The 26,087-nt window shown below is 36.8% G+C and overlaps 1 protein-coding gene across 3 annotated transcripts in view; it reads left to right on the forward strand.

The window, feature by feature from the left end:
- Positions 1 to 277: 277 nt before the first annotated feature.
- Positions 278 to 26,087, forward strand: part of NOVA1 (NOVA alternative splicing regulator 1) — a 155,532-nt gene continuing 129,722 nt past the window's right edge. The window contains exons 1-2 of one of the 3 annotated variants that reach the window (XM_056346348.1): positions 278 to 1,242; positions 3,097 to 3,240. In XM_056346348.1, the coding sequence (XP_056202323.1) occupies positions 1,107 to 1,242; positions 3,097 to 3,240 (280 nt within the window). In that variant the 5' untranslated portion in view covers positions 278 to 1,106. Of the gene's footprint in view, positions 1,243 to 3,096; positions 3,241 to 10,700; positions 10,778 to 26,087 lie in introns of those variants that run through there. The other 2 variants (XM_056346347.1, XM_056346349.1) reach the window with 2 other exon arrangements.

Raw genomic sequence — 26,087 nt, forward strand, 5'->3', positions numbered from 1 at the left:
CTGCCTCCACACACGCCCTCCCCGCCGCCGCCCCCCACCCCCCGCCGGCCGCCGCAGAGGTTAAGCCGCCCCCGCCTCCCACTCAACGGCTCTACCGCCCGCGGCCCGTGATTGGCTACACGTTTCAATCCCAGCCTCGCTCTCTTTTGTTCCGATTGGCCGAATCTCCCGCTTGTCTACGCGGGAAGCCCCGCCCATTTTTTATCCTGGCTTTCTCCCCCCACCCCCCACCCCCCCGCCTCCCCGGTACGTGCCCCCCCTCCCACGGCTCTAACCTCTCCTGCCTTTTGGGTTTCTGCGGCGTAGCCGAGGGTGGCGGCCCCAGGCCAGCCCGCCGCCCGTGCGCCCGGCGGCGGTGCTGGGGGAGGGCGGAGCGGCGCCGCACGGGCAGAGGTTCCCCCTCCTGCCCCCGAGCAGGCGAGCCCGTCAGTGAGGGAGGGCAGGCGAGCCCGAGAGCGGCGGGCAGCCGAGCCGCAGCGCCAGGCGCGGCACTAGGGCAGGCAGGGACGGAAGGGGGCTCAAAGGCAGCGTGAATCATCTCCCACTCACTCCCTCGCCCACCATTTACACCGCTCGCTCGCTCCCTCCCTCCTTCTCCCCCTCCCTCCCTCCTCGCCGCCTCAGTCTCACTCGTTCTCTCTCCCCTCCTCTCCTCTCCCACTCACTCTCTCCCCTCCTCTCTTCTCCCACTCACTCTGTCCTCTCCTCCTCCCGTCTCACTCTTTTCACTCTTTCCCCTCCTCCCCTCTCCCCCTTTCTCTTCCCTCTCTCGCCCCCCTCGTTTCCCTGTCTCCCTTCTCCTCATCTCCTGACACTGCACTGCAGCTGCTCCTCCAGCCCAGTCCTGCCCGCTTCCCTCCCTCCTTTCCCTTCCCTCCCCCCGGGTGCCAGATAAACAAGGCGCGCAGCATCCTCGACAACCCCGAGCCTAGCTCTACATTTTCGAAAAGGACAAGAGAACGGGACGAGCCCCCTCCCCTCCTTCTCCTCCTCCTCCTCCTCCCCCTTCCCCCCCTTCCTCCTCCTCCTCCTCCTCCTCCCCCCTTCCCTCCCTGCCCCCCCACCACAGAAGGGAAGAGACAATTCTCCTCCGAGCAGCAGCAAACATGATGGCGGCAGCTCCCATCCAGCAGAACGGGACCCACACCGGGGTTCCCATAGACCTGGACCCGCCGGACTCCCGGAAAAGACCGCTTGAAGCTCCCCCCGAAGCCGGCAGCACCAAGAGGACCAACACGGGCGGTGGGTATATCCTCTGTCACCTCCCCCCCCGCCCAACCCACCCACCTCCCCGCTTCCCTACCTGCCTGCCTGCCTGCCTGCCTCCCCCCCCTTCCCCCCCCCAACATTCCCATTTCTCTAATGTTATCATTCATCAAAATGGCGTCGGTTTTCAGCATCTACCAGTCTTTTTATTTAATATCCACGCTGGGGCTGCACAGCTGTGACCCTACGGAGACTAGGAGGGAGCACAAGGGGCTTCTGCAGCCCAGCTACCTCCCTCGCCCGTTTAACGATGGGCGAAAATAAATGGCAGCTGGAAGGAGACGGCAAACGCGCTTTCCTCCTTCCACATCCTCTGGGTCGCAAGTTGAATTTCAGCCTTGCCGTGCGTTTTCCTCCTCCTTGGCCTCGCTTCTATTGTCAGCGAATACACGGCGTGTTTGCCGTGCTGGGGGCGAGGGCTGGCTGGTGGCGGGGGGAGTCGCCGCTCGGCTGTGGGGACTCGGTAGTTAACATCCTGCTCTTCCTGGAGGAGATGAGTTATAACGGGACCAGCATCTCCTCTGTCCGTTTGCACTGGAGTCGTCATAACAATGCACCGAGGCAGAGGTGAATTTACTTGCCCAATATTAAGAGCAGCAGTCTGCCTGTACATAGTGCGTGGTTCAACCAGCTATGCTAATACGGGTGGGCACGACTGTCACACACAGGCACTTTTTTGAGACGCTTAGTCTCAGATGACAGAAGTAAGGTGAACTGGGATCGCCTTTTCTGCTTAGGGGAAAAAAAAAATCCCAACTTTGTGAAACAGGTTTCATGATAAAAACCCATGCCAGTGGGACGTTGCCTTTATTACTGGGGAGAGCCTAAGTCTGGGGAGCCAGTGTACCCTTATTGCCTTGCACTTTTTCGGAGCCGGTTGCGGAAGGTCCTTAGACTTCAGTGTAGCTGGGTTTAGCAGTGGGATGAGGGCACAGACAATTGTGCAGTTGCCGAATCTGACTGGGAATCTTTTTTCTTTTCCCCCTCCATTCATTCTGTATATTTTTTTCCCTGTTCCGATTGTGTGCTTTAATGCTAGTGGTGGGTAGAGGACTGGCATTGTCTATCTTGTCACCTTTTAAGTGTATTTAAAATAAGTGACTTAGGCTTTTGATCAATTGGGAAAAATTCTTCTTAATGTCCTTTAATTAATGAGCTTAAAAGAGATCATTGTCGCTTAAGAAGTGCTAAAGGAATACATCAGGATTACTTAGGCAAGTGATTCCATCCACACCATGTTGAGTTGTTTTCTTGGCAGTGGCTGAAATGCTTGGAATAAAACACCACATTTTGGGTGGGTTATTTGGTAGCAGAGTAGTGGTTTTGCTCACTTAAGAAGAATGCAGGCAATAGCTAATTGCTATTCTCATGTGTTTGCTAATGACAAACAAATAGCCCATCAGAATTTACAATTCATGCCTTTTTAGTTTTGACATTTCTTTTGCAGTATTTTCAAGCAAGGTTGTAGTTGTCACTAGTCACGTTTTTGTGCGGGGCTTTATTTTTTTTAAAGGGGTCCGATCATTTCTGTGTGCTGTGGTTACCATTGGGGAAAAAAATCCACCTTTGAAATATGGTTTGGATTTTATTCTTACTGTTTTATGGAATTAAGGAATCTATGTGGCTTCTTTAACTTGTTCAAAATAAATGTACATATTTTCAAATGTCAAAGGCATAGTCGAAACATGTCTTGTAGAATGACGCAACTGGTTAGATGTAAACGCATGAATTACTGTACGAGTTTAAAGATGTAACATTTTGTTTGTGGGTCTGGGGAGAAAAAATCAAAGTTTGTAAGCCATATTAACCATGCATATCTCAATTTTTCAGAGGATGGCCAGTATTTTCTAAAGGTCCTCATACCTAGTTATGCTGCTGGATCTATAATTGGAAAGGGAGGACAGACAATTGTTCAGTTGCAGAAAGAGACTGGGGCCACCATCAAGCTGTCCAAATCCAAAGATTTTTACCCAGGTAGGTGCAAAAATTAGCCAATTCTTTATTTTTAAATCTCAAGGGACGTATGTACATGTCGGTGTGTTTCATATATTGACAACTAAGCTTCCAGTGCAGCTGGAAGCATCATTTCTCAGAAAAGTATCTTACAAAGTGCAACAGTGAATATAAATGTTCTGTCTTGGTGTACTAAATGGACTGGGCACTAACTGCTTGAATTGTTTAAAGATGTTTACAATGTTTCTGCAAAAGGATATTTTCATTACCATTTTGATTGCTTTGTTTTTTAGTAAAAAAAAAAAATATCTAGCTTTAAGGAACCAACTTGACAGCTGGCGTAAAAATAATTGTTCGTTTGAAGTTTCCAGACATTGTAATGACAATTAAGCTAGAATGAGTAAAAATGAGAGGCCCTCTTAAAGAATGGGCCATTTACTTTAAATCCATTATGTACCTTCTTTCTGCTTCACTGCTTTGTTCACTGGCTCTGGAGTGAAGTAAAGAGGACAAGTGCTGCTCTTTAGATATTCTTTACATTATGTTTACCATGGTGGCAGGAGAATATTATAGAAGTGAAATAATTCAGATGAATAAAGAATTGAGTATTTTGTATCAACTGTATTAATGCACAAGAATGAAGTTTTTTATGTTTGCGTATAACAATAATAAATACCTGATCTACCATTTCTCCTTTATAAGATTTCTGGAGAGGGAGTCTTACATAATAATATACAAGATTGTAGCTTCTGCAATTGAATAAACATTTTTTTTTTTTTCCCTAAAGATGAACAAATTAGCATTCTGTAATTGAACTTTGTTCTGGAGGACTTTTTAAAAACTGATGTAGAATAATAGCATACCTAACACTTTTTTTGGTGTTCTGGTTTTGTAATTTTGAAGAATAACTGGTGTTTAAAATTGATTTGACTAGCTCTACCAGCTTTTTTTGTTGGAAAAAGAAGAGATACTTTGTATTTGATCTAGTTTACCAAGATGACAGAGTTCTACAAAATAGTGAAGTCAGTTGTTATGGATGTAAACAGAACACTACCACTGGAGCATCTGGCTTTCCCATCCTCTAACTTCAGTGTCGGGCAGGAGTGGATAATTTTTTATTAATGGACGGATTGTGGTGTATTTACAATGATGATTGCTGATGTGGAAATTTTAAAGCACCTGTTATACATCTCTTTAATGAATGTAGTTTATAATACTTAAATGTCAGAGGGTAAAGTGATGCATGTAGATTTTTCCTGTTGAAAGATACAAGTTATGAACTGATGGTTGTTGTCTTTGAGGGTTTTTTTTTTCTTTGTTTGTTTTTCTTTTTACTTTAGAGGTTAGAAAAAAAATAATCCTTTGTTTTGAAAGGTATGTTAGGGTGGAAAAAAATCAAAGTAGAACTGTCAAAACCCTTGGAAGAAATAAAAGCATTCAAAGGAGCCTGATTGCAGAATTAATAACATAATCGGAGTAAAGAGCCACAATAGTAAATTAAATTCACTGTCAATAGATGAAAATGAAATAGATTTTCTGCATTATACATGAGGTGGTATCAGATATGCAAGGATTTTACAGAAAATTGGTGTTTATGAAGAATATTCCAAATACCAAATTACATGCCTTTTCATTTTACTACAGTTTATTTACACTCACTTGGAAAGGACGCTCCAAAGATTATGTCTTTTGTTCAGTGCTCTAAGCATAATTCTTCTGTTTTCTGATTACATCAGAATTACATATTTTTTTGTGTAGCAAATTGTAAAGATACAGCAGTAGTAGGAGAAGAACCTTTGAAAAATAAAAATCAGCAAGCTAGAATGACGGGAGTAAAAATGTTTGTGACAGAAACACATTCTCTCTTAAAATCAGTAGTAGTAATATAAATAACTAGGGCAGGGAGGCTCAAGCAGTTTCAGTGTAACAGGTGCAGATGAAGTTTGAGTTTGACTTCATACAGTCTGCTTTGAATTTGCAGCCACGTTGTGTCATATAGGAAATGAGTGTTTTAAGGAAGTTGGTGACTGATTCCTGCTAAAATATGGAACAGGGATGAGAAATGGATTCCAGCATGGCTAGCTCTCGTTAGTCTTTCTGTTTGCGTTTGACCACCAGCCCATGGAATTTTCGGAGGTCCTGGCATTCCCTGAGCTGATGGCTTTTGGGTTTCTTCCAGACTGTTGTGCTCATATAACATTAGGGAATACAAACCTTGTGAAATAGCTAATATAAATACATGGTTTATTTTTTTTTTTTAAGTTTCTTAAACAATTATTCTGTTTTCCTAATAGAAGTTACGTAGTCTGTACTTCTGATGCTTGTGACGATAACTGTGTTTAATGTACGTTTCGCTATGGAATGTTCTCTTGCTGAAGCTTCTGTGAAACTTTTCTGTATTTCTGAAAAGTTTTAGCACAGTCTGAGTAAGTTGCTGTTTGGAAAGGAGGAAGTTGGTTGTAATACAGAAGTCATGAGTAGTTCCTATGATCTAATAGTGTGTTTTTTTTTTTTTCCTCTGTGATATAGGACTTCAGTATGCAGACTGATTTCTGTTGGAATTATTTTTGTGCATCAAAAGGTGACATAATTACTGAAGAATTATATGGCAGCTCTAATTACGAGAAATTGAAGGAAAAAACAGCTTTGCACTGAACATTTTAGTTTACAAAGTAGGAAGCAGTGTATGAATACATGACCGTCCACTACAGTCTTATTTTTTGAGTACACAATTCATTGTTCTCTTTTCAGGTTACCAGCTGACTTTTTCTAATTGTCTGGATTTCTGCGATTTAACTTTGGTTATTGTGCTTAGATTATTCCTGGTTCTTTTCTGTTCAGGCTTGTCCCCCTAGAATAGTGGAAATGAAATTAAAATGGCAAAATATGCCCTACTTTTAAACTAAATGGTGCTGATCCTTTCTGCAGAGAAGTACAGTGTGTATTGACTAGTGGGTTCTGGTCCAAAATTTAAATAAAGATGTAGCCATGGTACTTTAATATTAATTAATTGAACTTCATAAAGAAAGTGGCTATTCTGCGAAGCTGTTTTAATGTATGATTTTATTTGAATAATATAAAAAAGAGTATTTCTGTTATATTAAGCTCTCATTGTATTTGTTTCTTCATTCTGAATTATAGTGGGCGCTGGACTGAACACTGCTCTGGACATATGTATTTTTTTCCATTGCAAATGCTGGCGTGCACTCTTGCTTGCTTGCTTTCTCTCTCACGCAGTCTTGCTTGCTCTTTCTCTGCACTCCAGCCCTGATCTCTCACATACACACACAAACACACACACACACACACACACACACACACAATTATGTTACATCGCATCATGTTGTTTATCTTGCAACAGGATCTTGCCTGGTCTGAACTTGGTGCTTGAGTGAATTTGAGCTCGGTCAGTGTTTTTCAATTTATTGGAATATGAAGTCATATGTGTACTGAAATTAGATCATATTAAGAGCAGAGATTAATAAAAACATAATTAAATGGGGACAAGTTTTTACCGCTTTTAACAATAGATTAGCTGTGTTGTTTTTATAGCAGATTTCTAATCAGTAGTGATGTAAATGTTTGGAGAATGCAAAAGGTGGGAGTTTCCTCCTCTGCCTTGTATAGAGAGTGTATGAAGTGCTGTGTGGCTATGTTACATTTTTACCAAGTGACTTTTATTTGAGATGTTTTGTGTTTGAATATCAGAGTTTTTTGAAACATGCATATATTATGGGAGGTAGTCTAGCTAATCTTTGTGCAGGTGCCCTTTTAAAGAGTCTCTTACCCTTAAAAACCTTTCAGACATGTTGAATGCGCAAGTAACAATTTATAATTAATAAGTTCGCTTTCTAGCTTCATTACTCCTATTAAACTGTTAGGAAGGGGGAAGATATAATATATCAAGCTTGGTTCACCATTATTATTTCCTTTATATAATAAAGGAATTGCCATGTTAATTTATAACTCTTAAAAAGTAACCTAAAGTGTAGCAGGGAAAAGAATATCTTTTACAAATCAGCACTTGAAATAACGTTGAAGTGAAATACCGTTTTTTCATCTCTGGAAGAGAAAAAGAGTAATGGAGTTAGAAGCGAGAATGGTGTTAGTTACTAGCTGTCTGTTGTCATGGTTCTTTGAAGGTAGTTTTTCATACATTAGGAAATGCATCTCACTTATTCTTGATACTTCTAATTTTTTCTGTAGTGTTAACATTAGCTAATTAGAGATTTCATAAATATATAGCTAAGATTTTCAGATTCTGCTGTAAACATTTACTTATATGGGTAACTGGGGATAATGGGACTGAGGAAATAAATAAATAGTGAGTAGAGATTTCAGAGGTGGAAGAGAGCTGTGTAGGTTTGTAAACTAATCACTGGAATCACCTATCTTTCTTCTAGTTTAAAAAAAAAAAAAAAAAAAGACCAACTACCAAAACCTCCAAGTGTTGATTGCCAGCTGTTCAGAGAGATAATTCTCAGTTGGACAGTTGTCTGTTGCCTAGTTACTGGAACAGAATAAAAAAAAAAGTTAGCTTGCTAGCCAGCAGATCATTAGTATTTTACATTTAAAAGGAAGCTGAAACTGAGTATGTAACTGGGTATGATCTTGAGATTGTTACACATCTAACTCACCCAGTGTACAATCACTTAGCAGTTTCTCATTTGGGAGGCTTAGAGAAATTTTGAGTAGAAGTAGAAAATTTGCACTGATTTCTTCTACATGGAGGGACTTACTCATGTAAATGAGAATAAACTTTGACATAGTAGATGGCTTTAGTTTGCAAGAAAGAGCTTTGTCTTGTATAAGAATGGTTTAGAACAACTTGTGATAGATTTGGAAGGGTTAGTCTAACTTTCATAAATGATACAGATCGTATGTGCACTTGGTTGGCAAAATAACAAAGTGAGGATGGCTGTTGCCACAGGGAAATGCCATGTTTAGTAATTTTCAAGTTCTTTCTTGTGATTGATTTGTGTAGATGAAGGTGCTTCTAGTAACAGTATTTTTATTTTTATCAACTTGAGATTTCTGTAAAGCAATTATTCACTAAGAATATCTCTTTTCTATACTCTTACATTCTGGAAAAAAACCACCAACCCAACCCAAAACTTAAGAAAAATAGCTGGAGTTGATATGCACTGAAAATTTTAAATTTTCCTCTTTCACAAAGTCTAAATTTTCCATACAATGTTTTAATGGTATTTTGCAGAAAGATCAGAGTTTTAATGGATGTTTGTCAGAAAATAGGTCTTGGAGCTAATCTTCAAAAAATAGAAACAGGAAATGTCTGAATCTCTTAATTGTTTTCATCTTCTCCCTCATGCAGTAAAATAAACTATTCTTGCTTTTCTTAATGGGTGCAACCTGTAACAAGCAATACTTTTTTCAAATATTCTTTGATCTTTGTGATTAATTAATTGCATTAACTTAGATATTGCCCTCAGTAGTTGACCACGGAATTTATTTTATCAGTGATCAGTAGCTTTTTGTCTAGGGGAGAAAACCTTGGATTTAGTGAATTTATCAGACTGGCTTTTAGAAATAGAGCATAGAGGGATTTGGAGGAGGGCTTGTACCTGACCGCTGTCTCATTTCTGTCTTGGGACACAGCCCTAGCATAAAGTGACGTCTGTAATGATCTGACTGGCAAACATCGCTCTGGGACTCGTCCTCGTGTCCTGCAGCAGGCACAGTCAGCTTTGCAGTCCATCTTAAAAAGAGTTTGTTTTGAAAAATTGATCAGTAGGACAGTGGGAGTTAATGACTTGGTGAGGAGTATGATAGTTGTCAGTTGCCCAGTGCTGGAATGCTGCAGGTAATTGGGCTGGACTAGTGAGAACTGTGGCAGTGTGCTTCTCACGTTGCACTGCAGCTGCTGTTGATCTTAATTAATCTGACCCTTAGAGGCTGCAGTGTCATGGTATAAAACGCAATATATTACAAAGGAAAAGGCTGCTTTTTCGACTCTTATTGATGGTCTTGTTTCGAGGTAGGCCTTTGGTTTTTCAATTAGATTTGTTTGACACTAGCATAAAATTCTTAATGTACTTTCAGTCTAAAACTAATACGTTTTTCCTGCTTATCAAATCTGTGGAGTAATGAAGCTGACATAACGGTGACATTTCAAAAACATGTTTAATAGATATAACAAAAATATTTGTGTTTATTCTGACAATAGATACAGTTGTCTGTAAATAGAGTTACATTGTGTCTGGTATGAATTTCTGGTGTACTGCAGTGTGCTCTGTAGTGGGGTATGCTTGGTGCTTGTGCTGTCTAGCTCAGGCTTGTGATTCTTTTAAGGCTTTCTGGCAACACGGAAACTTGGTATTTGACAGTTGGAATAAATGAGTGTGCTGTGCATGTGCGAGACTATTAATTTACTGTGGATATACTCCTACCTTCTTCCTGACTGCATGACATGGCTTTAGGAAACTACCAGGTTCCTTACATTCACTCTGGTATTCAGGGCCATTCTGTCTTTCCGCCCCCCAAAGGGAACACCAAACCAGAGTTTAGCCTACAGAGTTTCTAAATGTTACGTTACAGACTGTTCCATCTTTTTTTTTGTTTTGATTTCAGGGGTGTCTGTATCCCAGTTTGTGATTATTCATAGCATTATAAGGCTTAACTACATTGCTTGTATTTCACTTTACAAACAGAGACAGGATTGTCAGGATACTCTGCTTTAAATTTCCCCCATATTTGGTAGACATACTAAGTATTCTAATGCGTAATAAATTTATGATTATCTAAATTCCCATCCCCCATATTAACTTGTTTTCACTTTAATGTATTTGATAGTTAATTATGGTTGAATCTGACTGGAGTTCACTTAATATTAAATGTGCTGTTCTTGATTATAGCTAGGCATTAAAATTCATTTGCAAGTTCTTAACTGGTCTGATTGAAATGTTAGTTTAAGACAGTGTTTGGAAACACGTCTGTGGAAGTCAGCTCCCAACTGTACAATGCTAACATGCTTTTGTAACTTTTGAATATGAATTTATCACTCTCTGCCTGAGCTAGTTATGAGCAATACTATTATGCATTGCTCTTCTTGACTTCTGAATTGCAATAAATTTTGTGTAAGGTTTAAGTGTTCTGCATAATTGATGGACAAAATTAAGTCTCCTTCATAAAAGGCCAGAGAACATAGGTTGACGTAAGAAATAGCTGATGTAAATAACTGGCTGTGTGACCAGAAACCACTTGAGAGAATAGTGTATCAGGGACCAGGTTTAAAGTTATACATTGGTGATATGAATGATCAGGGGTCAGATCCCTTGTAAGTGAGGAAGAGATGTTCTTGTCAACTTACTTATGTGAAAGTGATTATGTAACATTAGCATTTGTTGGATATGAAGAAGCATGATTCTCAGACAAAATTTCGTATTTGCCTGGTCTTGTAGGTTTTGATTGTGGAAAGACTAAACATCTGTTTTTCATCATTGATCTCTCACTGCATCCTGCAGGGCCTGTCATCTCAGCATTGACAGGATCAGATGAAAAATACAATCGATGTGTTGACATTTTTTTGAGAATCACTCAGGTAAGATTACTTGTTATACAGAACTACAGTGAAATTCATGGCTGCTGCTAATGTTTCACCAGTTGGAGCCTTTGCATTCTCAATCATTAATTAAATTAGATACTGAGGTTCTCTGCATGTTCCCTTGTTTCTATTTTAAAAGCACTTTTTGTGCCTTGCTCTGTGCCATTTAACTCTCTTGTAATTTCCCACATAAAGAGCTTCACACATTTGTACTATTTTCCCCCACTTCATAGAGTGGCACCTGTTTGCTTGAATCAAGAACCATAGTGCACACATCCAAAGCTCTTGGAAGATTTGTATGTACATGTATTTATTTTATTTTCAAGTAGTGACTTTAGTTCTTTTTAGACTCTTCATTGGCAATATGGGGAAGAAAATTCTCTGTAGAGAACCAGATAATCAGAGGCAGCAGCAATTTACCGTCTTCCTAGTGTGTTCTAAATTCTGATTTTCAAACTGCACGTGAAAAATTACCTATTTAACTGAATATACAACTGTGGAGTCTTTCTTTTGATAACATAAAGTATTGACTATATTTATACTTCATTTGTATGATGTCATCCACTGGAAAATTAGGAAACATGTTAGGCACATGTCCATTCAGTTGGCTTTGTTGAGCATCCAGTGTGCTTATGGAATTAAGACTGTATCAGAGTGCATTCCCAAAGAGTTGGGGAGTGAGATATCATGGCTGTGAGGGAAGGGGGAGGAAAGACCATTTGGGCCATATGCCGAGTTGGCTCATGATCTAGCTGAGGTTTACATTTTGTCCCCATCTGTAACCTGGTGTTTGGAAAAGCCAGTGTAGGTAAGTTAGTATGTAGTAGTAGCAGCACAGCAGCAGCAATTCAGGTGCTGCAGCGGATACTGTTTTGCCAGCAGTATTGAACTTGAGTTATAGAATATTTATGTTTTATTGTAATCTGGCAGCCTGCCAACAGTTTTTCTGAGGAACACCAAAAAAGAAAAAAAAAGGAAATAGGTGGTTTTTTAGCAGTTTATTGACCTGGATTTGAAGAAAACTTCTGTGGAACAAGAGAGGCTCTTCTGGCATTCTGTCTGTGCTGATTTTCAAAGGTCGCAATGAAATGCTGCTACTGGATGCCTTAAAGCTTTATAAAAATGATCTGTTGCAATGAGAAGTGTTAGACATAGAACAATGTATGGAGGTTTTTTTCTGTCTTGCATGTGTGTGCACACTTCATTCTTTGTATGTCTCCTACTTACTGTATTAGATGAACACTTGGTGACTCTGTCAATCTAAAGTAAAAATTGGATTCCCCAGGAACTCCTTGTAATTATATCACTTCCTAACTTCTGAGTATTTTACTGTGCAGTGCAGCACACCTAGGCCAGGTTTTGTTGAGATAACTCTTCCTCAAGCAGAGTATGATTTCCTGCATAGTGAAATGCTAAAAAAAAAAAAAAGTGCTAACTTTACGAAGTGGTTGTTTTTTTTTTTTTAAGGGATATAAGCTTTTGTATTTTTGTTTAGGTTGGTAATGCCAAGTGCTCATCTAGTATTTGCACTGCTTTTAACAATAATAAAATATGTACTTAATAATTTTATAAGCTGTCTAGTTCTGTATGGATCTACATTTATGAGTAGCTGTTCTACATGTGCCAACATGACACGTTAAATGAATAACAATTTTTGATTAATTGATCCCAAATAACCAGAAAGAAGATGGGACAGTTTTGTGTGGTAAGCGGGTAGTCTTAGAATTGGACAGGAAGGAACCTCTATAAAAAGGAATTTTCCTTATGTAGCCAATAGCTCTTCATTTTACTTGAGTTCATCATGATTTGTTTCCCTGAATAACTAGAATTTAGAAGAAGGAAACAAATTGTTCCTCAGAAAGCCAGATTTTATATCAGTTGTTAAACCCAGTATTTTTAAGTGTATGTAGAAATCCACAGGTAATTTTTAGCCTCAGAGCTTTACTGTTACACATTCTTGATGAGAAAAATGGATCAAATGGGCAGTTACATTTATCCTCCTTTAGGATTCCTGTACCTTTTAGAAACAAACTCTCCTCAGTTTAAGCCAAGTTTTATAACCTTCTAGTTTTAAAGACAAAGAACGGATAGTAGTAGCAAGGTCAGTATTTGAGAGTTAACGTATTTATACCTAGTTAATTTTAATTTTTGTTTCAGTTTTTAAATGGTACTTTGTTGAATAGTAGCTAATAATCTCTTGTTTCTGTATTATCTTTTCCAATGGCTGTTGTTTTTGATAGTACTTATTATTTGAAAGAGTGTGGCTTTTGACATCCAGAAGTAGTTCCAGTTCTGTCCTTCACACTTCATTAGCCTTAGCACTTCCTGATTTGGAGGGTGTAGACATGAGAAGGGCACAGAATTTAGTCATCCATAATTGTAAAAGTATCCCCTTGATTTTCCCCTTCAACACACACACATATACTCAGAATGAGGAAAAATAAACTCCTTGTTCATCTACTTTCTGTCCGTTTTTTTTCGATGTAATAACTTACATGGTGCCTAAATGGCGACTTGTTAAGTTTCATCTTGTAAAATTCTTTTTGTGCATTTTCTTTTTTTAAAGAATTTTGTACAATTGTAAAATTTTAAAATTTTGTAAATTTTGGCAGCTTTGTATTGGATGTCTGAAGACCATTGATTTTTTCATTATTTATTTTTCTTTAAGTATTTGTCTTTTCAGTAGAATAGCCAGCTCTGATTTGGTGCCTTGTTTCTCCCAATACAAACTTCCATAAATTATGACAATTTACTTAAGTGTTGGGGTATTTCAACTGTAATTAAAACTTAATAACCTTTTTTTAATAGGTGTATAGTCAAATGGACTTCTAAGATAATGCAGGGATTTTTTTTTTTTTTTTCTGTAAAGTGTTATTGCATAGGAGACCAGAATAGGTGATTGTAATGCTCTCAGTAGTTTTAAGCATGAAGATGTCTTAATGTGGATGGGTTTTCCCCATCAAAGATTCTATGAAGGCAAAACTAAGAAGCATGCAGGGCTTTTGGTGTAAATTACTATATACATTAATAGCACTGTTTTTGTGTGATGAAGTTTTTGTATTGTAAAGTATGCTTACTTTGGTGGTGCAGATAAGCTGATGATGGCTATCTGATATTCAAGTCAAGTGTACTTAAAAGTGTTTCAGGAGTAATGTAAATGTCATATTTGTAGTATGGTCTACTTCAATAGGTCTGGAAAGAGGTGTAATGTTGCAATGCAAAATTAGAGGAGAAAGTGCTACTAATAGTTATCTACTGAATGCTAATGCAGATTATTGGCAAACAAAGGGAGAATGATGGTATGTGCTGCTTGAAGTGATCCCAGTATAAAGAAACAGATGCGGAACTGTAGTGCACATTCAGATCCATAGATACTCTGTAATCCTTGTAGGTAAGTTTCTATGTAGAGGGAAAGACCAAGATACCTTAGGGCATTTGAGTAGACTTTATCTCTCTATATTGAATCATTTTTAAAGTTTTACTCTGCTTTAAGCAGGTTCTGTTGTGTTAATCCCTTTAGAGTGCAACAGTTTTCACATAGCATTTAAGTGCTGTGTTCTAAGGGTATTATCACTTCCCCAATTTTTCTCCCTTGCTCAAAAGCAAAATATGGTTTTCATACTGTATTTCTGTACAGATGTTTTTACTAGCATCATCCTCTTCAAGGTGTGGAATGTTCCCTATGTTTGCCCCCTTCCATGGGGCAAATTGAGGAATGTTGCTGGACAGGTCATCTTACAAATGCTGAAGATGGTTAGAAAGAGATATTTAATCCAAGAAACGCTATGTGTATGCTGATTATTTAGGAAAAGGCCAGTGATTTCAATTTTTAATCTTCCATTTATTTTTTAGAGCTTCCAAGTTTTCCCTCTACAAACCTTTACATTCTGTATGTCAGAGTAGTAGTTCAGCATATTATAAGCACTGGAAAATTTGTAGTTTATTTCATAAGCAGTTTAACATGCATCTTCTTTTTTGCTTCCACTTTTATACTTGAAGTTCACAATGGAAATTCTGGCAGTAAATTATAACCATCACTCTGTCTGAATTCAGATTGTGTGGTAGGTAAAACTTACCATTTTTAAATAGGGTGAAGATTTTTTTGAGTAATCAAAACCTGACAAATTGTTTTCTATTCGATTTGCTCGAGATCAAATATTCCACTGAAGCTGAGCATTTCTTGAAGCTGTCCGAGCCCTTTATATATGCGGGTTAGTACAGTTAGTTAGTTCTTCCATCTTGCTGCTGCTGATGTTGTTACTTTCAGCAAAAAGGGATACATGTTATTTTTCTTGCCCCTTAAGCATAAGGGCTGAAAATGAGAATTTCTTTCCTATTTGCTACTGCCTCCCAAGAAACTGAGTGGAGATACTCCTACAAAGGCAGCAAAATTACCAGCAGTTTCTATATACAAACATTAGACTCGGGTAAGTGCTGAATTTACACAGGGTAGAATATGTATCCAGCCTATGCAGTCCCATATTAGTGTGTTTTCACATAGGGATAGATGAATAGTAGTGTATAATAAAAAAAATAATTAAAAATCTGTATATGTTTCCAATTTAGGTCTTTTGTTAAAAGACTTCTTTCTAAGGGTTTTCCTTGTTCTAGCAAAGGAATGTGTTTTTTACTGGTGCTCTTTTATGGCAGTTAACGTTTATTGCTGTTTTTACCTTTGAGGAGGGATGTTTCTCACAGTTTTCTAGCTTTGCAAACAATTGTAACTGAACCTTTGTCAGCTGAATAGAGCTGTTCGAGTCTGTATTTGGAGATGTCTGCCTTCTATATTCAGTTTTAATACAGTCAAGTAAATGATGAATACAGGAATCTTATTTGATCTTATCTGATTTGATATCTTATTTGAGGATCATGTATGATGCCTTTTCAGTTCTAAACAATGTGTGTAAAAAATAGGTATATAATACAGATTATCAATATGAATTTGCCAAATATACATTTTCTCCCCTTTTGGGGTAAGAGTTTTATAGCCAGTTCTTTTAGTTCATGGTCTCTTTGCAAGAAAAATTACATTGTTTTGAAAGTTCCTTTCAATTTTTAATGCAGAAATGCAACCCTTTACTAATGCCAAAAACAGGACAAATGATAAAACCAGTGTATATAATCAATGATGTTTTGTAATTGCCTCATTCTTTGGCTTTGCTTAAGAACAGGGTTGGATTTCCTGATATTAGAAGAATGATTCTGCATCTTTATGTATGAACTGGCTTTTTAATATAGTTGTACATCTGTTCAGTAATTCTGTGTAGGAAAATACTGGGTTTATGTTAATGTATGTCAGTCTTGGTAAAAGGTCCATTTTGAAAGAGAAGCATTAGCTCTAATCCAGATTCAGTTACAAATCCTCTTGAAACTAAACATTTTCTAGAATCTGTTTCCATTTGCAAATAATTACTCATTACAAGCATTATTTTTTTCTTTTGTTCCAACATATTTATTTTAGTTTAGTTTTGAAAGGTAGAAATAAAAATTTGTGAAGTTATATGGGCCTAACGATTATCAAAAAATATCTAAACATTTAGTGGGAAGAATTCTGTAATTGAAATTCTGCTCTGAAATATTAAAAGGCCCAGATAAACTTCCTAAAAATAAATTCTAAAAAAATACTGGCATTTTGACATAAAATAGTAGTCATGAAGTCATTGCCCTATTTTTGTTTATTATTACATAAAATGTTTTGACTCATCTTTTAGAAGGGTTTTTTGGACTTTGTATCAGGGAGGAGACTGATGAAGTATGTATGGAAGAAATCAACTATACACACCATTCTGCTTTTCAGTAATGAAAAAAGTTGGAATACGTTGGGTTTTCCTATCTTCTGGACAGTCCAGTTGGTTACACAACTCTATTCTTTTAAAAATATTGCCCTGATTTGTTTATTGAAAATGAAAATCTAAAATAATGGTTTCATTTAGTGTTCAAGTTCTAATGACTTTAAAATTATTTCAGCAAAAAAAAATGAAATGCTATTTTTGCATGTGTTTAATTTGAGCTTAATAGAAACCATCTTTAAGGGTAATAGCAGATTCAAGGACATGATGCTTATTTAAAAACAAACAGGAAAATAAAACAGGGAGGCACTTAAACTTTTGAATGCTTGTATTTGTAATGTAATCTGTTTTTTTAGAATTATACAGTATATTCAAGTATATTGATATTGTCTGCTTTCTGTTGAAATAATTTGTCAAAAATACTGCCTACAATTTGCAAGAACTTTGAGGGAGAGAGTGGAAAATGCATTTAGTAACTAAGTGGTGTGTCTTTACCTTTATTTTGTGTTCCTGAACGAGAGGCAAAAGTATTTGGAATGACTGCTACATAGTTATATAGCTACTAAGGTGTTAATTGTTTCCATGAGCTTTTTTTTTTTTATTAATAAAAATACATGGTCTTTTTTTTTAGTTGAAAAAGGAGATATTAAGATCATATAATGCATCATGGTAATTGTGTGAGCTTTTTGCTTATTTACACAAAGAAACATAAAAAAAATAAAATCCCTCTGAACAGCTGAACTGACACTAAGCACCAGCTGGAGAATCTGAAATCAAATATTGTAGGGCATGATTTGTATTGAACTGCAATTAGAATATATGATTCTGCAATAGCAATTGTTCTGTGTGAGGTCAAATTGCATATGAAGAAGGAACACAAGTGAGGTCTGTCTTCACTGCAACTGATGTCTGCACACGTGCTATTTCACAGTATTTTTTATTCGCATGCAAAACTGGAAGAATGACTAACTTGATTGTTTTATTTGTCCATTGTCAATTAAGGCTTAGTATGTCAGTAGGTGAATTAAAGACTTAAAAGGAAAAATAAAAATAAAAAATGCTATCTTTGAGAAACTTATTCCTAGTTTTAAAATTAATTTTGACCCTTAACATTTGACCAATAAGAAAGCTAAAAGCATTACTAAAACATTCAACATACTTGTTCTAATGTTTTTGGTTGGGTTTTTTTTTGACATGTAGTGCACCGCATGTTAAAAATACGGTATTGACCTACTGGTAGTATAAAAGATAGAATTTTCTGTTTTCAGATAAACCAGTGCATTTTGACACATTGTTTAAAAACTAGAACAGCTCTGCTTATGAAAACACAAACTGTGATAATTAGATTGATAAGCCATATGTGGTAGTTTAAGCTGGCATATATCTCAAATGGCATGTTTAATGTACTGTATTAGTGGAATTAGTAATTTTACAGCTGAAAGCTGTTAATTCTTTTTTACTGATTCCCTCCCATGAAGCTGTAGGTAATGATGGCAGACCTTTTTCTTTGCAAAGCCCTGCTTCTGATAACTTAAAACGTAGTTATAAACTGCTGTATTTTTAGTGGAATCTTTGACTAGTGTGTTGCCTATAATTTTTTAAGTTTTTCTAACTATATAAGAATTCTAAGACTTTTAAAAATAGTGATACAGTTAGTATTGAAATTGAGGGATAGTCAGAATGTTTGCTGTAATAAAATGTCTATGAGAAAAGAAGAAAAGTCTGTTTTTTACATATAGCTTGTCTTTCTTGGTGCACAAGTTCCCTCACTTTTTAAGTTAAGGCAAAAAAAAAAAAAAAGTCAACTACCTAAGCAGCTGAGAATTGTTAATCATGGTTAAAACCCTCACACCTGGCATTTCCACACTGTGTAGCTATGTAGAAATCACTGGTCACACATGACAAGTGTCAAGGGAGGAAAGTTAACACTTCTGAGTCCAGCTGGGTGTGTCTGGGATGGAGTTAATTTTTTTTTTTTCACAGCAACTAGTATGGTGCTAGGTTTTAGATTTGTGACCAAAAAAAGTGTTGACGATACACTCATGTTTTAATTGTTGCTGAACAGTGTTTGCACAGCTGGGAAGGCCGCCTGGTTTTCTGACTGCCCACCCTGGCAGAGGGAGTACATTGGGTGTGCCCAAGAAGTTGAGAGGGGACACCACCAGGCAGATGACCTGCACTGTCTAAAGCTATTCTGTGCCATACAATGTTGTCCTAGTAAGTGGAGGGGAAGCGGGTTTTAGGTAGTGTTTTGGTCAGGCAATAGTTGGGCAAGCCATCTACCCATTGGAGGTGGTGAGAGATTACCTTTGCATAACGTTGGGGTTTTTTTTCTTCTTCCTCTTTTCCTTTACTTATTAAACTGTGTTTTATCTTACCCATGATTTTTCTTGGTTTTGCTTGTCCTATTTTCTCCCCCCATCCTGCTAGGGGGAGAGGAAGGTAGCAGATGAGGAGGTCTGTGGGTTTAGCTGTTAGCCAGGGTGAGCCCACCACAGAGATTATTAACCTTATTGTGTTGTCTAAACATTTTTCCTTACTAAAAATGTAGCGTGTGTGTGTAATAAATAAATAAATCACTCAGTTTGGTCTTGGTATACTGGCAGACACTACTAAGAGTTACTAAAATAAATTGAATTTACAGCTTTTGATGCTGCTTAGGTCCTCATCCATGTTCCCTTACACAGGTCATTCTTGGGGTGCTTCTAGGTTGAGTGTTCAAAAGGAGCATAGTATAGAAGGCAGCTGAGAGGTCTTTCAGGAAGCTAATTCAAGTGAATTAGTTAGAAAGTAGGTGTGGAAAGGATCTTGTGGATTAGGGAATCCAGTTCTCTGCTATCCTTTCAGACAAACCCATAAAATCTCATAATCATAGCCCTTTTAAGGCCCTTGACCTGCCCCAAAATTGAGGTGATGCTGCCAGTTCCAACCTCTTCCACAAAAGAAATGCATCTAGAGGAGTGTTCCAGAGACCTTTACTCACTGAAGAGATGTCCTAAACGAAATAGGATGAGGATGAGAAAGGAATATGTGCCCTATGAGCGTGGTGCCTATTTGTATGAGACCATTTAAACAAGCTGGTGGGAAGTTAAGATTTTTATAGTAAAGCAAAGGGGCCGTTTGTTTTTCCTTCATAAGATAAATGTAATTTAGTTAATGAAAAGAACTATCCTTTTTTGACAGAACTATTAATGGGACATCATACTCATACAATCATACTCTTGGATCCTTAAGTCCAATTCCATCTTACTGCAGGTAGCTATAATTCAAAACTATAGTCTATGGAAATGCTTTTTAAGACAAATAGGAACTTCTGAGATTGTATGATTTCATTAGCACTGGAATTTGCTGCTTACTCAGTAGCCTATATTCCTGAAAGTGTGCATGATTTCTTTCACAAAAAAAAAAAAATAGCATTAAGCTAACTTTTTAGCTTAATAAAAAAAGGTTTTTAGATAAAAAAAACTTTTTTATCAAGTTCTGATTTAAGAGTCAAGTGACTCCAAGCATGGTGTCACATGAATATCTGATCAGATTCATAAATTGATGTGTGAGTTGAAAATGAGTTTGGTTGGTAATGAAAACTGTGTTGGAATTAAACATGGCATTCTAGACAGATCACTATTACCTTTAAACCAACCATACTTTCTGCTTATTTGCATAAGATTTTGATTATATTTGTCATTCATGTTCTCTGTACTTGTCAGTTAGGAACCACTTCTGTGGGTTTTTTTAATGTAATAAAATGTTGCATGTGAAAAATACAACCAATTGCCTCTGCTCTCCCCAAGCCTAAACTGAAGATTGAAATTTCAGAGTCAAGTATCTGAAAGCCTTCAGATTTTTAATTTCCTGTTGTTAATTGCATCTCTGTTGTACAGGGAAAGGCTGTGGAAATGGTTATATAATCTTGTAACTAGCTACTAAGACAGCTGTGTGTGAGCAGATCGGTGAGGAGGAGAGGGATGTTTACTAGAGGGATGTTTAAAGAGCCTGCCCTTGTTCAGCTCTTTTACCATCATTGATGGTACCTACTCTGTAACCTTCCAGTGACTGCCCGTATGGTATGTACCACCGCCGCTGCTTTGGCAGCGTGGTTAGCAGGGGTTAGATCTGTTGCAGTGTTTTTGCAAAGGTAGGCAGGAAACCAAAGCAGGGTTTTTTCAACTCTAAAAATTCTGCCCCATTTTGAGAATATTTCTGTGAGAAGAAATCGCTGCTTCTCTAGCTCAGTCTCAGTGAATTTTAAACCTGGCTCTGAGCGTTATCCACAGTAACTTTTATAAAACCAGACAAAATTTTTTTATATTGGGATGGCTGTTACATGTCTGTGCAAATCTATTAGGCCATTTCAAAGATATTTGTGCCCACATATATGGTGCTATGTTAGATACATCTTACCTTTTTGTTCTAGAGTTCTGTTAGGACTTCCTGTCATCTCAGTATCCTTCGCCTTTTCTTCCTTGTTCACAATGGTTATATCTTCAGTGTGGTGTTACCCACTCTGAAATTCAGAATTTGCCCCAGTTAAGGCAAGATGATGATGTTAAGAAAAGGAACAAGAAAATAGAACTGGAAAGAGAAAGCATGTGGACAACGCTCGGCTGTTTGATCTCTAAACTCCTTGGTTAAAGATTTGGGAAAAGTTACCAACTTATAAATTGGAGTCTCAAGAAATTCTGTGTAGCCTCAGGGATTTTTGTGAAAGGAGAAACAGAATATATAGAGATTTTTTTGATGGCTCTGGACCCATGATGAATATTGTTTCATTAAACCTCAAGACTGGGCAAAGTTTTAGTTTTTAGACTGCTTCAGTATGTTAGAAATGATAATTTTTGGTTTTGTTTATTTCAAAGATAGTTTAGGTTTTAAAGTAGCTTTTGGTAACAGTACTTTTTCATAGAGGTCAGTAACTTTTTTTGGTTTTTATAACTTTGATTTTGTTAAGTTTTATGAGTAACTATAGCTCTAGTTTTTTAGCTGTCAAAATTTCTATGTCTAGTTGGATAAAAGAAGCAAAAGTCACATCTAAACAGTTGCTGTCTTGGTAGGAGAGGTGTTTTATACTAAAATTTATAATAAAATGTTTTCAGTTTACATTGCATGGTTGCACTTTATTTCTAACTAACAGGCTGTTAAGTCTAGATACTTCAGTGCAGAACAGAAAGTTTGTCCGTTCTAAGTTCTTACAAATTTCAGTAAGAAGTGGTGCTAAGACCATTTATACAGTTGAAAATATTTTGCAGTTCAGGGTCCCTCAATATGTGCAAAATGAGATGGAATATGTTTTACATTCCTTGCCAACAACCTGATCCTTGCTTATTTCCTGAAGATTATTGTGCCTTGACTTAGTGTGTAGGAACCCTATAGGATTCCCATATTCTATGTCCTGTAGAAATGCAGAAGAAAAATCTGTCCTTTACCCCAAGGAATTTACCTCCCTAGTTATGACTTAGGAGTTGAGAACAGTTTTGGAATTAACTTCTTGTAGGAATGTGATGTGTATGTTTTATATGCATACCAGATATACGTGTTGGTATGATATTGGATGAAAATTTATAAATACGAAATGGAATTGTTACAGGTATATTTTTCTATATTAAAATGTACAGGATTAATTTGATAAATTTTGTGTTATGGACTGAATCAAAAATAGAGGAGTGGCTTTTTCTTTTCTGAAGAACCTACAGCATTAATAAAAAAACCTTATCAGTTTTTAACACTTTATGTTAATTTTTGATTTTTAATCAATAATCAGGAAAAGTAATTATGAAGATAGTGAAGTTGTTTTGTGACTGTCACTTAATCTTGCCTAAATTAAAAGCTTTTTAAGTAAGTGAAGGAGAAGATATTTTAAAACAAGTAGACCTAAAGCTCATAACTAAAAAAAAATTAAATCTATGTGTATCTGTATGGGTAAGGGCTACTTTTTTAGTAACTGAAAGAGGAGGCTTGGTTTTTTTCTTCTTTTTCCTCAAAATCTTACCAAAATAATACTCCACCTTTTTTTTTTTACCCATTCTTATTTCTTTATCATCAACATTTTACTTCTTAGAATAAAGCTGATAGTTAAAGTTGAGAGCTTTACTCCATCAAAAGTGGTGGGCATCTGCTCTATTTTTCTTGCTCGTACTTCTGTGTATATTTGTTCAGTGGGCTGTGAACATTATTTTTTATGCAAGTGCTAAACAGTTGACTTTAAAAAAATAAACTGATCCCCACTTGTGTCCTGAAATGAACTGTGGTACTCTTTGGAGTTGTGATGCTATGTTTCTTATGCCTCCCTCTTGCCACCTCCTTCCTCTCCTCCTAGATTTGAAGGACTTTTCACCTGTCTTTGAGAAAACTAGATGCAATTACAAGTAGAGAATGGTTCTGAATACTAAATTGAAAAGCATTGGTTTCGGAAGTAATTTCTTAAGTGCACATTTAATGTAGTTGGTCATGAAGAACTCTTATTTATGAGCAGGGAGAAGGTTATGCAAATGGAGGAAGAAGCTGCATCATTAGGTCAAGATGTGAAGAACTACAGTTAACTTAGGCTCTGACTATTCAAGTAAGCAAGAAATTACGCATTGCAAAGCTGTTTCCTGGGGGATCTGAAAGGTTATATGAAAAAAACCCCAAACAATTGCAAATGCAGTGGCTTAATTTTATTCCAGAATTATACTTTACTTTTGGTTATTTATTTTAATACTGGCTCAATAAAAGAGGAACAGTGCTATCTTTTTTACTGTGTACATAGGAGAACAGCCATGGAATGTTAAGGTGAAACTGATATATGAAAAAGTATAGCAAATTTGCGTGTTGTGAGTAAAAAAAAAATAACTTTCATGAAAATATCAAAGGAGTTTGTTCCTGGTTAGAAGTGACACTGATAAGATTGTCTATTTATCCTAAGTATTATCTTCATTTTTACACGCTGCTGTGCCAGTACTGTATTTGGTTTATATTATTTTTCTCTGTTACTGGTTTGTGAGCCAGCTTTGAGCTCAGTAGAAGTTACTGTTGTCTTTCATTTTTATGTGGTAGATTTGAAGAGTTACAAATTAAATTTGGCCATCTATTATATTTAGGGGTTTTGCCTGTATTTCAAACATTACTGGTGTAAATTTGATGTGACTAAACCCCAGGGTATGGCTGTAAGGATTTTTGTGTTGCAGTGCAGGAATGTTTATTAGTACCTACTGCTTTCCTAATATTTGTTTAATATCCCATATTTTAGTTTACATAACTTAATGCAAATGTATAGGACTGTAGGACTAAAATAACATAGAAGTTAAAAAAAAAATAAAAAGGACATTTCCTAAAAACTACATGCATTTTGAATAATACTTTGAAATGATTGGGCCTGACCTTTTTCTGCTGTTTGGTATGAGAAGATTACCTAACATTGTTTGCATGTAACTGAGAAGAGCGGATGAACATTCCTGATGACCATTTGTGCAACATTCCTGCTTATGCACATTTTTTCTTTCAAAATTCCGCAATACTTATGACTGATATGTCTGGTAGGTTGTACTGTTCTAACTGAAGCAGCACCAAATCTTTAGGACTATCATGACCTAAATTCAATTTAGAGTTAAAAAAATTGGAATAATATGAACAAAGAGAATATCAGTATGTACAGCTCAATGCAAGATGTATGCATTGTATATGCATGTTATGTTAGCTGTAACATGTTCTTTAAAACAGGATTTCATGTACCTAAGTGAAATCCAGTAAAAAGAAGGCTATGTTTTAGGAAAGTAGAAAGTAGAGAAGGAAGGTCGTGAAACTGGAGAATAATAGTTTTTATCATTATTCTAACTTTGATATTATCTATTGAGGGTATTGTGATCATTATCCTTGATGAAATTAGTGGAAGTAAGTCGAGTGATCTCTCACTTATACATCCCCATAGCTCCTTTCACATATCTACTTTGTGATTTAAAAAAAGAGAGAAAATAATCAGGAAAAATTGCTTGTGTATGTATATATAAATTAGAAAGTATTTTGAGTTATACTGTCTTTGTAAGTCTTGGCAAAGAAGAAAAAGAAGATAGGCTTAAAGCGTGGTTGGAAAGTGAATTTGTCAAAAGTATTATTGCTGAAGATTAATCAAATGTAATGATTAGCTTGAAAACAGGAGCCATGTTAAAACTAGGTAGATGTGGTTCTTAGGTAGCTGTGGAAAGACATAATCAAAATCTTATTTTATGAGACTCAAAGGAATTGCTGAAGTCTTCCCCCATCTTAGCTATTGTGTTGTAAAATGCCAGAGGTATGTTGCATTTCCTTTTTTGTTTGTGTTTTTTGGGTGGGATTTTAGGTAAGTAGGGATGTTGTATTTGAAATTTTTGCAGTTGATCATTTTTTATCACAGATAAAGCATCTGTCATAGGTAAATATATCTGATATATTTTCTGATACATCAAATCTTACAGATTTAAAGCTATTTCTTTTTAAATATTTCTTTTATAAAGTTGTATTTGTTAAATATAAGGCAGAATTCTATATGGCATGTCTAGGCTGCTGTAGAAGTCTGCTTTTTTTTTTGTTTGGGTTTTTTTTGGTTTTTTTTTTTTTGGGTTTTTTTTTTTTTGTTTTAAGGGGGATGCTGGTTAGTGTTGTTACCTATGAAGGAAATTACTCTAGTACAACAGATTAAAGCCAAAAAACTTCCAAACATTCAGATCTCATAGGCCTAGAAAATCCCAGGCACTGTTAATTTTGTGCTTACAAGATAGATCTGCTGAACAGGCTGTGAAAATCTGTACAAAAATTTAAATGCAATTAAAGAACTAATTAGCAAAATCAAATTCAACTAGATTCCTTGCTGCCAAGATTTCTCACTTAAATTATGTAGAAAAAAAAAAATTAACCCATTGCACGGACGTATTAACAACTGTGTTTGAGCATACTGTAGTGTCTGCAGCCTACGGCTTCTTAATAAAGTTTCATGTTAATGTAGAGTCACCAGAAGTCCATTATTTTTGTTGGTGATTTGAAGACATTCATAAATATGGCTTGGTCAGATAACAAAACTGGAAATATGAGCGGTGTTTTTTCCTGGAAACATAGAATTTACTTGAAGTGTGGGATTAAAAAATACACTTATTTTTTTTTTAATAAGGCAGGAATATAGAACCTGTTCCTCCTTATCAGGTATTTATTGCAACTTCCAGTGAGTTGTTATTGTGTAAAGTGTTTTAATAGGGAATAAATACATTTAGGGCAGTGGGAGGATTTCTTGGCTTCAGAGAGCCTGTCCTCAGGCTTTCCTATTTCCCACCTTTTTCACTTTCTATTTTGTAAAAAAACTTGGATGTGGATGAGAAAGAAACATACTCCAAAAAATTTCTCATTGAGATGATTGTGGATGATCAGGATGGTAGCAGTAGTGTGCAGAGTGTGCCTGCCTTGTGCGATCAACATACTGTTATGTGAACTGCTGAATGTTGGGATGCTACACTAAGGAAAGGTCTTTCTGTAATGATTTTGTTTCTCTTTCCATTTCAGAATAGTGTATTTGATCC

The sequence above is a fragment of the Falco biarmicus genome, chromosome 7, assembly GCF_023638135.1.
Source record: "Falco biarmicus isolate bFalBia1 chromosome 7, bFalBia1.pri, whole genome shotgun sequence".
NCBI lineage: Eukaryota > Metazoa > Chordata > Aves > Falconiformes > Falconidae > Falco > Falco biarmicus.